This window comes from Poeciliopsis prolifica, unplaced genomic scaffold (assembly GCF_027474105.1).
Source record: "Poeciliopsis prolifica strain line A6 unplaced genomic scaffold, Auburn_PproV2 SCAFFOLD094, whole genome shotgun sequence".
In the NCBI taxonomy this organism is placed as follows: domain Eukaryota; kingdom Metazoa; phylum Chordata; class Actinopteri; order Cyprinodontiformes; family Poeciliidae; genus Poeciliopsis; species Poeciliopsis prolifica.
Genome location: NW_026562469.1, coordinates 1,123,989 through 1,138,405, shown reverse-complemented (window position 1 = coordinate 1,138,405; position 14,417 = coordinate 1,123,989). Strand labels below are relative to the sequence as shown.

General features: G+C 48.4%; 1 protein-coding gene across 1 annotated transcript; it reads left to right on the top strand.

Annotated features, from left to right (window-relative positions):
- Positions 1-210: 210 nt before the first annotated feature.
- Positions 211-12,671, top strand: LOC129353648 (pleckstrin homology domain-containing family G member 3-like). The gene is given in 19 exon segments (XM_055023011.1): positions 211-742; positions 2,398-2,822; positions 4,396-4,496; positions 4,780-4,849; positions 4,931-4,949; positions 4,952-4,976; positions 5,527-5,677; positions 6,102-6,233; positions 6,499-6,681; positions 6,758-6,850; positions 7,402-7,488; positions 7,563-7,596; positions 7,669-7,755; positions 8,169-8,201; positions 8,735-8,745; positions 8,845-9,012; positions 9,661-9,750; positions 10,347-12,410; positions 12,412-12,671. Coding segments are annotated over 19 exon segments (4,092 nt in total). The 5' UTR covers positions 211-579; the 3' UTR covers positions 12,568-12,671.
- The last annotated feature ends 1,746 nt before the right edge of the window (positions 12,672-14,417 follow it).

Below are 14,417 nucleotides of genomic sequence, written 5' to 3'. Positions count from 1 at the left end.
AACAATAACCGCAGGAGAACTTTGACCTGCTTGGCTCTGAACCAATCAGAGAGCAGCACACGGCCACCAATCAGAGAGCAGCACACGGCCACCAATCAGAGAGCAGCACACGGCCACCAATCAGAGAGCAGCACACGGCCACCAATCAGAGAGCAGCACACACGGCCACCAATCAGAGAGCAGCACACGGCCACCAATCAGAGAGCAGCACACACGGCCACCAATCAGAGAGCAGATACGAGTTTTAAATGTTTAAACCATCAGACCAGAAGAGGCTGATTGGTCCCAGTTCATTCCCACCAGATGGAGAACATCAGGGTTCGTTTATACATCCAACCATTTATACATCCAACCATCCTTCGTCTTCATTCTCTGTTCTGCACCTGCGTATTGTGACTCAGTGACCTGTAGGAGGCGCTGTGACCCCTGGTGTGTTTGGGTCAGACTGGTGGTTAGCTGTCTGCCCCAGACCTTCCTCCTCCTCCTGTGATCCAGAACTCCTCCTCTTCCTCCCTGGGTTAAACCTTCCCTCTCTGCTGCAGTTTAGCTGCAGGAAGATCAGGAGCCTGTTGGGGTGTGATGGGGTACCAGAGGGGCTTCTGGAGGAGCCTGGGGGCAGGAGGAGGAGGAGGAGGAGGAAGAGGAGGAAGAGCAGCTGCTGTGGTCAGGTGTTCCTGCTCAGAGCAGAAGGTGACGATCTGCTTCAGGAGCGCCTCGGACGGCCGGCCGCTGCGCCGAATCGGTGAGTGAAATCCTCTAAAAGCTGTGAAGGTCGGGCTTCCTGCCGGTTCTGTCGGGTTCTGGCTTTGATCCGAGGTTCTGCTCGGTGTAACGGACCTGACAGCAGTCCAGAGGTTTAATGGGAACTGGATCTGCTATCAACTCCACAAACTTCCTGCAGGGTCAGTGAACGCCTCGCTGGGCGGCCAACGGACCGCCGCAGCATGTTTTCATTCAAACTCCACTCCTCCTCCTCTTCCTCTTCCTCCTCTTCCTCTTCCTCCTCCTCCTCTTCCTCCTCCTCCTCCTCTTCCTCTTCCTCCTCCTCCTCCTTCTCCTCCTCTTCCTCTTCGTTAACATTGCTATTATAAGATGCAAAACTCAAAAACAAATGTTTTAATCTCTATTTTTGTGGATCATAACACTGAGAGTTTTTACATTAACATGTTTAAAATCAGTTTTTAAATCAGTTCTTAAAATCCATTTAAATCTTTTTTATTCTTTGTACAATTATAGTTTGAATACTTTGTAAATAGTAAAGTAGTTTTATGCACCAAACTATCTTTGTTAAGTATCAGCTGACGGATTTTCAAACAGAACCTTACAGAAAGTTTTAATTAAATGTTTCATTGTCAGAAGAAAAGATTCACATCTGAAACATCGTTTCTGTTAATATTCTGTATTCATGTTTTCCTTCCCCTGAGTTTTCTCTTCTTAAGGTTTTTTTTTGTTTCAATTTTAATTGAGACAAAAAGTCAGAAAGTCCGAAAGGAGGCCAAACACTTTGTCACATCTCTGCATGACGACCTTTGACCTTTGCAAAGGTTTCGCTTGTATTTAAATTATGTTTTACTTTAGATGCTGAACAGAAACCGGTCCTGGACCTGGTTCTGGTTCTGTCCAATGAACAGTACTCACTGGGTTAATAATGTTTTTATGTTTTTGATTCTGTACATTTGGTTCTAATTTCTCTAGAATCGAATCGATCAGCTGGGAATGTTCAGTTTCTGCCTGTTAAACCTGGTGAAGTTCCTCAGACGCTTATGGACGCTGGCTGATGTTTGTTGATGTTTGTTGATGTTTGTTGATGTTTGCTGATGTTTGTTGATGTTTGTTGATGTTTGCTGATGTTTGTTGATGTTTGTTGATGTTTGTTGATGTTTGTTGATGTTTGTTGATGTTTGCTGATGTTTGTTGATGTTTGAAGCCGCTTGTGATTCACTGTGTTTGTCAGGAAAGTTTCCTTTAAAAGTCGTCCGGATGCGTTTTTCACTTCCTGTTTCCCCATAGCTGAAACAAACTCCTCACAGTTTTACTTTAGATGCCAGAATGATGCACAATTTTAATCCATTTTTTTCTCTGGCTGTGACTCACTGAAGCCAGCCCCTATGCACAGTTTGGAGTGGTGTGCGCTTTAATTTGGTTTAATTAGCTGAGAATCTCAGACGCTCTGCATTTCATTTAAATGAGAAAGTTTCTTATTTGAACAAGTTCAGTAAAATGTGTTTAAATGTCTTTAGATGAGAAATGTAGCGATTCTGCTCCTGGTTGCTGTCGGGTCTCTGCCAGTTGGATTCTCTTTTTGGTTGTAATTGGCAGTTTGAGCCGATAGGGGGCGGTGTGGTCACAACATGGTGGTTTTGACTTGTTTTTTGTTGTGATTTGTTTGGTCGTCAGAGTCACCTCGCCTGTCCATCGCCTCCATCAGCAGCGATGAGCGCGCTCCGTCCGCCACGCCCTCTGACCCCTCCGACCCGCCGGCGTCGGGCCAGCGCCCGCTCAGCCTGATCTCCACACTGTCCTCCGGGTCCAGGTCCTCCGGGTCCGGGTCCTCCAGGGACGACTGCGTCGCCCCACCGCCGGAGATCGACCCGAACCAGAACCCGAGTCCTGAGAAAAGGGGGCGGAGCTTCGTTCACAACAACAACAACAACAACAAAGCCTCGACTCCGAGCCGAGCGTCCAGCCGCCGGCAGCCGGTGCTGCCCTTCGTGGGCGCCACCATGGTTCCCGACCCCAAGCTGAAGCACCTGGACCGCATCGTCATGGAGATCATCGAGACGGAGCGGATGTACGTCAGAGACCTGAAGATCATAGTGGAGGTGAGTCACAGGCCGCCATGTTGAGTCGCAAGACGCCATGTTGAGTCGCAAGACGCCATGTTGAGTCACAGGCCGCCATGTTGAGTCACAGGCCGCCATGTTGAGTCGCAGGCCGCCATGTTGAGTCACAGGCCGCCATGTTGAGTCACAGGCCGCCATGTTGAGTCACAAGACGCCATGTTGAGTCACAGGCCGCCATGTTGAGTCGCAAGACGCCATGTTGGCTCTTCCTGTCCTTCCTTCCTGCTGATCGGACCAATCAGATGCAGTCCTCCTCCTCTTCATGGACTTTAATAGATATACAACTAGAGCTGCAGCTAACGATTATTAAAGTAATCAATTATTCTACTGGTTATTCTGATGATTAATCAATAAAACATTCCCACTGCAGATTTTTCATTTAACCAGTTCAACCTTTTTTATTCAATAGTAAAAATACTTTAGAAGAGGTAAATCATTTAATCAATTAATAATATTAATTAATTGATTACTAAATTAGCTTATTAACAATTGGATGAATCAGATTTTCTCAGATTCTGAACCAGGTGTTACTCAGATATGATGCTCTTTAATCAAATGACTTCCTTTGATAAGAGAAATCAATTGTTTACTTTAGTCAACAATTTATTGATTATTAAGTTAGTTGACAATTATTTCTTTAATCAATCACTGCGATTAATCCTATTAAGTGTTTCAACGTTACAATGAACAGAAAAAATGCAAACAGCAAATAATTTGACCACAGTCAAAATTCCTGGCACGATGTTTCAGTGCGGTGTGGTCGGCTCCCCCTGGTGGTCCGGAGGACTTCCTGTTTGTGCAGCAGAGGTGTCTGTCATTTACACCTGAACAGGTTTTAGTTTGGAACATTTCAGGATGATTCCAAAATGATTTCCTCTGTTTGACGGTGGTTTTTCAAATCCACAAAGTTCAGCTTGAAACAGGAAGCTGCTTCATTTCTTGCAGAGGCCATTCGGCCGGCGGACAGGGAAGGACATGTCCTGCTCTGGAGGAAGTGACTTGGCCCTGTAATTCACAGATTAGCAGGGATTACCTGCTCATGTAACGCCCAGGGTCAGAGAGAGACAGTTAGAAACACGGATCAGAACCAGAACCAGAGGAGACATTTTAACCTGGAACTGAGGCAAAGATGCTACAAGCCAGAAAACAGCAGCTGGATCCATGGATAGAAGCTGAATGATCTTTGGTCAAAATTAAAAGACTTGTTTTGATTTTTAGCAGCAGTCTGAGTGCATCTAAAAGACACTAAATATTGATTGAGCTTTAAAAAAAGATAAAATAACAAATGTTTCCATTTAGTAACATGAAGATGCATTTTTATTTCCTCCAACTACAAAAACAAACTGAAGGATCCAGTGGATCCAGTCTGCCCCCTGCTGGAGGAAAGTCAGCATTACAATCAAACTGCTTTGGGATTTATGTGTAAAACATTATTAATAATATTTAATTCAATGCTCTTTTTACATGTGATTTCAGTTTATTTATGTTGAATCCTAAAACTTGAGTAAATCCAGAAAGAAAAAACCTTCATCCTCCTCATCCTCATCCTCAGGATTACCTCGCTCACATCATCGACGAGTCGGACCTGTCCAACCACCCCAAGCTGGTCTGCGACCTTTTCGGGAACATCGAGGACATCTATGAGTTCAACAGGTGAGGAGAAGCTAGCAGAAGCTCAGCAGAAGCTAGCAGAAGCTAGCTGAAGTTAGCTGAAGCTAGCTGAAGTTAGCTGAAGTTAGCTGAAGCTAGCTGAAGCTAGCTGAAGTTAGCTGAAGCTAGCTGAAGTTAGCTGAAGCTAGCTGAAGTTAGCTGAAGCTAGCTGAAGTTAGCTGAAGCTAGCTGAAGTTAGCTGAAGCTAGCTGAAGCTAGCTGAAGTTAGCTGAAGCTAAAAGACGTTCAGTATGAGCGAACTAGACGCCGTTCCTCCGTTTCACAGCGAGCTACTGCAGGACCTGGAGCGATGCGACAACGACCCCGTCGCCATCGCCAGCTGCTTCGTGTCAAAGGTCGGTTAAAACCCAACATGGAGGTGAGAATGGTTCTGCTGCTGTGAGGAAAGTCTTCATCTGATGCCTGGTTTGTTCCAGAGTGAAGACTTCGATATCTACACCAGTACTGCACCAGCTACCCAGAGTAAGTCCAAACCGAGCGGGTCTGGCTGGACTCCTGGTTTCCTCCTGCTCACACCGTCCAGTTCATCCATTCATCACCCGAAACAATTAATCGAACTGTGATGATTAATCGACAGAATAATCGATTAATTACATTGGTCTGATGATTGTCAGAATATTTGATTAATCACCAAAATATTATATTAGTTATCAGAATATTCAGCAGAACAATCGATTACTAAACTAATAGTTCTCTGCAGATCCGGCGTTACTGAACAGGGTTGAATCCTTTTTCTCCTAATCACACCTGTTCACATTTCATTTTCATTTAAACTGATTTCAGGTTGAATCCTCATTGATTTTTCACATCTTTGTTTTCATCTTTACCTGAATTTGCTTGTAGTAATATCTACCTCTAATTCACATTTTCTCTGTTTCTACCTCCTCACCACTTGGTGGCAGTCTCAGTTGCATTTACCTGATGTTTAAAGCCTGTCCCTCACCTGTTCCAACCTCACCTGTTCTAACCTCACCTGTTCTAACCTCACCTGTTCTAACCTCACCTGTTGCAGGTCGGTGGAAGCGCTGACAAAGTGCATGAACAATAAGTCTGTGGCCAAGTTTTTCCGGGACCGCCAGGCGTCGCTGAAGCATTCGCTGCCTTTGGGCTCCTACCTGCTCAAACCCGTCCAGAGGATCCTCAAGTACCACCTGCTGCTCCAGGTACCTGACCTGCTGACCCTCCTCACCCTCCTGGTGTTTCATAGGATGAACAGGATGGTTAATTTGGTTTTAATCATTCTGGTTCTGTGTTTCTAAGGATTTCATCTCTGTCTGGAAAAATCTGGAATTATTTTAAGAGTTTTCAAGGACGTGTTTTGGTTTCCCTTCATCCAGGCCTACAGTTTTTCCAGGCTCCATATTTATTCCGTGTAGAATAAATTCAAAGCAAATTTTTGTTTAAATATTGTAAAAATTTGCTCAAAATGTTGAGAGAACTGTAAAAGTTTAGAGTGTTGAACTGTTTTCTGGGTGATATTTGGATCCTAAACTCTGAGTTTAAATTCCAGGACAGTAGATCCATCATGGCGGACATGGAGCAACGGCTGTTTCCCACCTGATTTTCTGTCTTGCTGTTGGTGTTCAGGAGATCGCCAAGCACTTCGGCCCTCAGAAGGACGGCTACGATGTGGTGGAGGAGGCGCTCTACACCATGACCTGGGTGGCCTGGTACATCAACGACATGAAGAGGAAACACGAGCACGCCGTGCGGCTGCAGGTCGCTAACGTCTCCATGACTGCTGCAGCGTCTCCATGGCAGCTGCAGCGTCTCCATGGCTGCTGCAGCTGCAGCGTCTCCATGGCTGCTGCAGCAGCAGCCGGCCTGATGATCATCAATAAATCTCTCTTTCTATTTATTGTAGTTTTTCAATTCACAAAGTGAAACTCATCCTGATTCCTTCCACATTAGTAGCGACCCATTAGCACAGTTATGCTAAAGCGCTAACAGCAGCAGGCTTGGTCTGACCCTTGACCTTTTGCAGGAGGTCCAGTCTCTGCTGGTGAACTGGAAAGGTCCGGACCTCACCACGTACGGCGAACTGGTGCTGGAGGGAACCTTCAAGGTTCCCCGGGCTCGACACGAGCGCACGCTCTTCCTGTTCGACCGCATGCTGCTCATCACCAAGCGCCGCGGCGAGCACTTCGTCTACAAGACGCACATCTCTGTGAGTTAGCACGGCAACGGGCCCCGGGCAGAAACGCCGGCTTCGTTCTCATGTCTCTACGTTTCTTCTTCTCCAGTCGTCGACGCTGCTGCTGATCGAGAGCGCCAAGGATTCGCTGAGCTTCAGCGTCAGCCATTACAAACACCTCAAACAGACTCACAACGTGCAGGTGAGCCGCCGCTGCTGCTGCTTCAGCTGCCTCAGCTGCCGCAGCTGCTTCAGCTGCCGCAGCCGGCTGGAATACGTTAAAAAGAGTAAATATCAACCATCAAGTCCAAATTTCCTCCAAAGGGACAAATAGTGGAAACAGAGACACAAAATACTTGATTATCTTTTGTGAGGAAGCTGCAATAAACTTTCCTAAATATATTTCCAAGCCAAAATTTACCCGACGACAGAGCCTTGAGGAATCCCAGGCGAAGGTTTAATTGATTAATCGTGATTAACTGTTTATTAAAATAATAATAAACAAAATTAGAGTACTTTTTAATCCTGCGGTTAACGATTAATGGATTACTAGAAAAGTTGCTGGTTATTTCAATAACTGATTAATCACCATTAATCAGTTATTGAACTGCTGTCTGAGTGAAGGACTGTTGATCCATCGCTGCTCTGAGATCCAGTCTTTCCACCACAGAACTGTCAGTTTTTAAAATCGTTGTGGAAATGCGTGAACTGATTTCCGATCTGCCGTCTCTCTTCACTCGCTTCGTGTTTCAGGCCAAGACGGTGGAAGAAAAGAAGCTTTGGGCTCATCACATCAAACGCATCATTTTGGAAAACCACCAAGCGGCCATCCCTCAGAAGGTGAGTGGCTCGGTCTCCAGCAGGACCAGTCAGACCAGCACAGAGTCCCAGCAGCCGCCTGCTTTGTGTTTCAGGCGAAGGAAGCCATTCTGGAGATGGACTCCATCGGTGAGGATGACTCCGCTGCTCTTCGTCCTCCAGCGGAGGTTCTGGGTCTGACGGCGCTGTGCTTGTCCGCAGGTCCGGCCCGGTACCGCTACAGCCCCGAGCGGCTGAAGAAGACGGACGAGTTTCCCCGAGACGCTCGCCAGGGCCGCAGGCAGTCGGGTAGTTAGGAATATTTCTACTGCAGAACGTTTTACTGTCACTGAATGAAAAACAAACCTTTTCAAATCCAGCAGACAGATGAACGCCTGCAGCTTCTGCTGAAGTCTCAAGTTTTTATTGAAAGAAACTAATTTACTTACATGAATTATTGTAACATCAAAATTTCCACTTTCTATTTGACTCTATCTGGTGATTATTAAATTTGAAATGATTGATCAGTTGCTCTGTAAGTTTTACCAAATACTTTTGCACCTCATTAATTTCTTGGCCAGATGCTTTTGACCTTTAGTTGAGCAACATGTTGAAGTATTCCTGCTCTGGGTTGAGTTCAGTTATGAAAACTCTGGGTATGAAACACATTAATGTTTGTAATTCATCATTTCTGATTAAAAATGGTTTCATTTCTTCCTCAGAACCAACCAAGCAGATGCTGAAGAGGAATAAAGGTAAAAATCTGTTTTCCATCTTTTTAACTCTGACCATGTTTAGCACATTCAGCTTCCTCTACAGTCATTTTTCTGGATAAATTCAAGCTAATTAAATTGGCTGATTTAAGGCTGCACTTCCACTAATATGTTAAAGGCAAAGCTAAGTCTTAATTTAGCGCTTTAGCATTTCACTAGCTGAAACATTTAGCATACTTAGCTTCCTCTAAATTAATCTTTGTGGATTCATTCTAAATTCTGCATTAAGCATGTTAAAATCTAGTAAAACTCAACAACTCCAAAGCTGAAAGAATCACTTCCTGAAGACCGATGTCTGCAGGTAAGAGTGTAATGACGACCTTTAGCCTCTTGGGGGCGGTGGAACATTTTGTAATGACTGTGTTCTTGCATAAAACAGTTATTTAACAGTTGCAGCAAAAGTTGTTTTATGGTTCAGAAGCATAAAACTTGCTTTAGTCTGTAATGTTGTGATTCTGACGAGTTCTTTCTGTTTCCAACCAATCAAATCGTCCGATGACCTGCTGCTGCCTCAGCGCCTCTGGAGGTAAGGAACTGACCCGCCACCGTCAGATCTGTGGGGCGACCAGCCGCGGTTGTAGATGGATGTCATGTAGCATGTTGAGCAGTGTGTGGCGTCCCGCAGCATGCGGTCAGTGAGGACGCGCTGGCGGGCGACAGGCGCTCGCTGCAGGGCGCCATCAGCAGCAGCACGCTGGGCTCCAGCAGCCTGGGCTCCAGCAGCCTGGGCGAGCCGGACGGCGGCGAGGACGAGGCCGGCCGGCTGGACGACTTCCTCCTGGAGGACGAGCAGGTAGAGGACTTTGCCAGCTCCGTGCTGGCTGCCATCTCCTGCTGGCAACACACCGTCCAGGCCTTCCTTTCCTCTGCGGGGACGGTGAGGCTTTCTGCTGCCTGCGCCGCTGCAGCTCCGTCATGCGCTGAACGGACGGCCGCCATAACTCCAGCTGCTGCTGCTGCTGCTCACACTGCAGAAACACAAAAACTTACCAAGTGTTTGGTCTAGTTCAAGTCCTCAAGTCCTTCACTTAACATAACACAAAGCTAACTTATAAGTAACTTTTTAGCAACATAGGAGTTTGTTTTAAATCAAGGAAAAGGTCCCGGTTCCACCGATGATGTTTTCTATGCTATCAGTGAAACAATCAGCCACCTGAACTTTGACCTCAGACACTCGAGACTTACCTTGGCCTTGGTTTGCTCTTGTGGAGTTCCTCAGGGCGCTCAGCTGCTCAGGTTAGCCTGAGCGCTGAAGGTTTGCATCAGTTTGCTGCTCATTCCTCTTTTCTTTGTTAAGCATTTATTTTCCTGGCATGTTTTGCAAAAGCTGCTGTGCTGCTTCTCTCTCCAAACACGCCGATATTTATTTCCATCCCTAAAACTGGACTTTTATGGCTTCTGCAGGTTAAAGTCCGTGACTGAAATATATTTTTACTTGCAGGAGGCAGAGAAAAGTTGCAACGCCGCAACCAAAGAAAACGGTCAGCTCTTTGAAGACGAGCTGATCGGACCTGAACCGACACCTGAGCAGGTAAACAGCAGCTTCCAGGAACCATTCAGGAACTTTGCTTAACCAGACGACTGTTGACTGTTCAGAGCAACTTCAGAATGTCAGGGACTCGAATCCTCAGCCTTTAACCAGTGGAACACCTCCAGCATCGTCCTGACGGTTCATTTGTCGTTTTGAAGGTTTCTTCTTCTCTGGTGTCTCGTCGGACTCCACCTGGTTCCTGTTTGTTTGGTTCGATCTGAGTTGGCGTTTTGCTCCTCGCTAACGGGGCGGGAACATGTTTGGACCGTGGGTCGATGCTACAATCACGTCATCTTGTGTTTGTACCTCTGGGTTTCCAGTCAGTTGATGATGGTTTTTAAAGGTTGTTATCGACGGTTGCTGCTCTTATCGTAAATCGGTTGCGGTTGTTGACTTCAGTCTGTTGCCAGTCAAATCGTTGGTCTGGGTCTGCAAGTGGAGACGAATCTGAGAATCCATCGAAGACAGAATCAGTCAGATCAGTTGAGAAGGTTTGGGTCAAAGGTCGATTCACATCAGGGACAAGTTTTGAACGTTGTTATCCAGGCATCAGTGGTACCAGCCTCATGTTTTGACACAAATCTTTTTGTTGTCAGTCTGCAGATGCTTCACCTCAAGAGAACCCGATGGAAAAACCAGAAGACTCTGAACCAGAACCGCCTGCAGGTTCTGCAGTCCCTGAGGTTCCTCAGGAGTCTGAAGATCTGCAGCCTGATGAAGATCCAGAACCTGCTGACCCACCGTCTTCTGCCACATGTGATTCTGACTCCAAGACCCTGAGCAGCGCCGAGTCCTCGGAGGAGGACGAAGACGAGAGGGAGGCGGCCGATGACCAGTCCAGTTCTCCCAGTATTCTGCCGTCCTCGGTTCTGGACAAGGCCAGCGCCATCGCCCAGCACTTTAACAGCATCAAGAGAGGCAGCCTGGCCCAAGATGACGCCCGCTCCCTGGGCTGTCTGTCCCCTCGTTTACCCAGCAGGACCGGCAGCACGCTCAGCCTGCGGTCCGAGTCGGCCGACCGCCCGCTGCGCCTCAACAGCAACTCCTCCGATCCGCCCGAGGCGTTTGGCGGAGCGGACCTGAGCCTGCTGTCCCCCAGAGACGACAGCCTCTTCGAGCCGGACCGCAGCGTCCGGCGGAGGCGGGACTCCACCCTGTCCAAGCAGGACCAGCTGCTCATCGGGAAAATCAAGAGCTACTACGAGAACGCCGAGAACCAGGACGCCTCGTTCGGCCTGCGGCGCAGGGAGAGCCTGACCTACATCCCGTCGGGCCTGGTCCGGAGCTCCGTCAGCCGCTTCAACAGCATCCCCAGAGATGAGACGGCCCAGTCCAATCCTGCTGCTTCAGCCACACCTCAGGATCTGGATCCTCTCTCCACTAAGAACCGCTTGGCCTCCAGTCAGTCCTTGGACCCGCTGAAGTCCGATCTGTTGAGCAGCGACTGCGAAGAACCGCTCAGGTTCCGGCCGACACACGATGACCTGTCAGAGGAAGAGTTCAGATCTTCATCAGAGATGATTAAGATCTGGCAGACGATGGAGCGACAGATCTCCAGATCCCAAAGCCAAGACAGGGAATCCAGTCAGTCCAGAGAGAAACCCTCCATCTCCGCCGGCGTCAGCAGCTTAACCCGGACCAAGAGCTGCGACCCGGACCTGAAGAACTCCGACCTGAGTGCCGTCACAGAGGACTCCCTCAGCTCACTGCCAAAGACCAGAACCGCAGCGCTCAGCCGGGCCGGGAGTCGGACCGGCACCTCCAGATGCTTCGGGGAAGAGACGGTGATGCTGCGGGCCACGGTTCCCCGGGTGGCGGAGCTGAGGGCGGAGCTGAGGGCGGAGACCGGCGGCGACAAACCCGCTGAGGAGACGGAGCAAACGGACGAGGTGGACAGAGCCGAGAGCAAAGTCCGTCTTCTGGCTCGACGCTACAGCCAGCGGATCAGAACCTCCAGTCCGGTGGTCCGACAGCGAAGCCCGGCCGGCCCGTTCAACAGGAAGACTCTGGCTTGTGTGGTGGAGGAGAAGGAAGGCTCAGGGAAGCCCATCCTGACTCTGCCTCTGGGTCCGAAGGTCCAGTCCAAGTCTCTGCCGCTGAGCCCAGTGGAACTGGACCAGAACCCGGGCGCTGGAGGCCACGCCCCCCTCAGCCCGCCGCCCCCCGCCGAGGGCTTCAGCTGGCCCGACGTGCGGGAACTCCGCTCCAGATACTCCAGCGGCGGCCGGAACCAGAACCGGCCCATGAGCCGCAGCTGCACCATCCCGGACCGCATGTTGGACGGCAGGAGGCACTCCAGCGGATCACCCGGTCATCTCCATGACGACGACGCGTGGGCAAGCCGACCCCGCGGCGGGCGGGTCGCGGCGCGGGGCGATCGGTCCAAACGGCTGCACAGAGCCAACTCTCTGGACCCGCGGCTCAGCCTGCAGCTGGGCGACCTGCAGCGGACCCGGCAGGAACGCAGCGCCGCCGCCGGTTACTACATCGCCGCCGAGGCGCCGCTCACAGACGACCCCGAGCGCAAGATCATCATCATGGAGAAGCTTCCAGAACCCGGAAACAGGGAACCGGTAGAGGACGACGGATACGTCCAGATCCGCTCCCCGACCAGCCGGGAGAAGATCTCCATCATGGCCGTCATCGACCGCTGCCGCGCGCTACCAGGAGTCCGACGACTACAGGCTGAGGGACGACACCAAGACGGCGCCGCCGTCAGAGCCGGACGAGCCGCAGAAAACCCGACCCGAGTCCGGGCAGAGCGGCCAGAAGAGCATGGTGAAAAACCTGAGGGAAAAGTTTCAGAGCCAAACCTGAAAAACCTGGAGAACCTGGAGGACCTGGAGAACCTGGAGGACCTGAAAAACCTGGAGGACCTGCAGAATCTGGAGGACCTGGAGAACCTGGAGGACCTGCAGAATCTGGAGGACCTGAAAAACCTGGAGGACCTGGAGATCCTGGAGAATCTGGAGGACCTGAAAACCTGGAGGACCTGCAGAATCTGGAGGACCTGGAGAACCTGGAGGACCTGCAGAATCTGGAGGACCTGAAAAACCTGGAGGACCTGGAGATCCTGGAGAATCTGGAGGACCTGAAAAACCTGGAGGACCTGGAGATCCTGCAGAACCTGGAGATCCTGCAGAACCTGGAGGACCTGAAAAACCTGGAGGACCTGGAGATCCTGCAGAACCTGGAGATCCTGCAGAACCTGGAGGACCTGAAAACCTGGAGATCCTGCAGAACCTGGAGATCCTGCAGAACCTGGAGGACCTGAAAAACCTGGAGGACCTGGAGATCCTGGAGAACCTGGAGGACCAAAGTTCTCCTGACCCAAACCGCCGTCGCTCCCGGGTCGCCTGGAACCGCCTCGAGGTTCTGGCAGAACTTCTCATCTGTAAATCCTTTCCTCTGGGTTCATTCTGCCCTGCGACCTTTGAACCCTGTGGAAACGCCAGCGGGTCGCTAACGGGTCGCTGGTTCTGCTCAGTGCGGCTGAACCGAACCTTTTCTTAAGTCTTCATCCCAAAGATTCAGGATCCGCCAAAAATACCCATCATGCTCCAGGTTGCTATGGATTTGTTGCTTCAGACTTTTTTCAGAAAAACTTTATTGATTCATTTCAGAATAAATTCAGAATTTAAAGTTTCCTGAATAAACATCCAGATTCTTTCCTCCAAATAAACTCATTTCAAGGTTCAGCTTCTGGAAATAATCTGATTTATGACGTTATTCTCATATTATTGGCTTTTTCTCATCATGACTTTTTGTTTTACCATTTTTATTTAGACTTTTTTTCTTGGTTCAGTTTCTTCATCCTCCTCATCTTCACTGAGTCCAGCCAGTTCAACCTGAACCTGGTTCTGGAATAAAACTTCAGAAAATCATTTTTAATGTCAGTAAAATTCTTCATGAGACATGAAACCAGATGTTACACCGGGTGTATGTATATTTATGAGCCTTAGAAATGAATTGTAAATGGAAATGAATGATTTTAGATGCTGATGATGATCAGGCCTTTTAACTCTGGGCTGCATGCAATAAATGAGTTTGTAGATGATTTAACTAGGACAATAAAGAATGAACTGAATATTTTAAGAAAAAATATGTAAATTTATTATAATATAATTAAAATGATTTATTTTGCTGCTTCTGATGTAACTTACGGTTTTTACATGTTGTGCCTTTTTGAGATTTTATTCCAAATCAGTTTGAACTTTTGATTTGTCACTGAAGCGTCTTTGGTCAGAGGTGACCTCTGACCTCCACAGAGCCCACTGTAACGCCTCATATTTATTGGATCTCATGTAAATAGAAACGTTTGTGTCTGTTTCTTTGTGACGATGCCAACATGAAACATTAAACTGAGACAAACGCCGAGATTTTCCTCTTCATTTCAGTCAAACTGGATTCCTGAGAAATATCGCCAAGCTAAGCTAGGCTAAGCTAGGCTAGGCTAAGCAGCAGAAACCAGGAGCATACAGTAGAAACAGAGTTCTGTCTCTTTAAGAGGGTGATGTCATAGCTCTGGGAGCTGCTGATAGGCTGCCTGTGGACGTATTAAAAGCTCCTAATGAAACATTTTTCTGTTGTGACTTGATCTGAATCCGTCACAAGAAACGATTAACGAACAGGGAGAAAGTTTCACTTCTGGAGAAATAAAAGTTCAT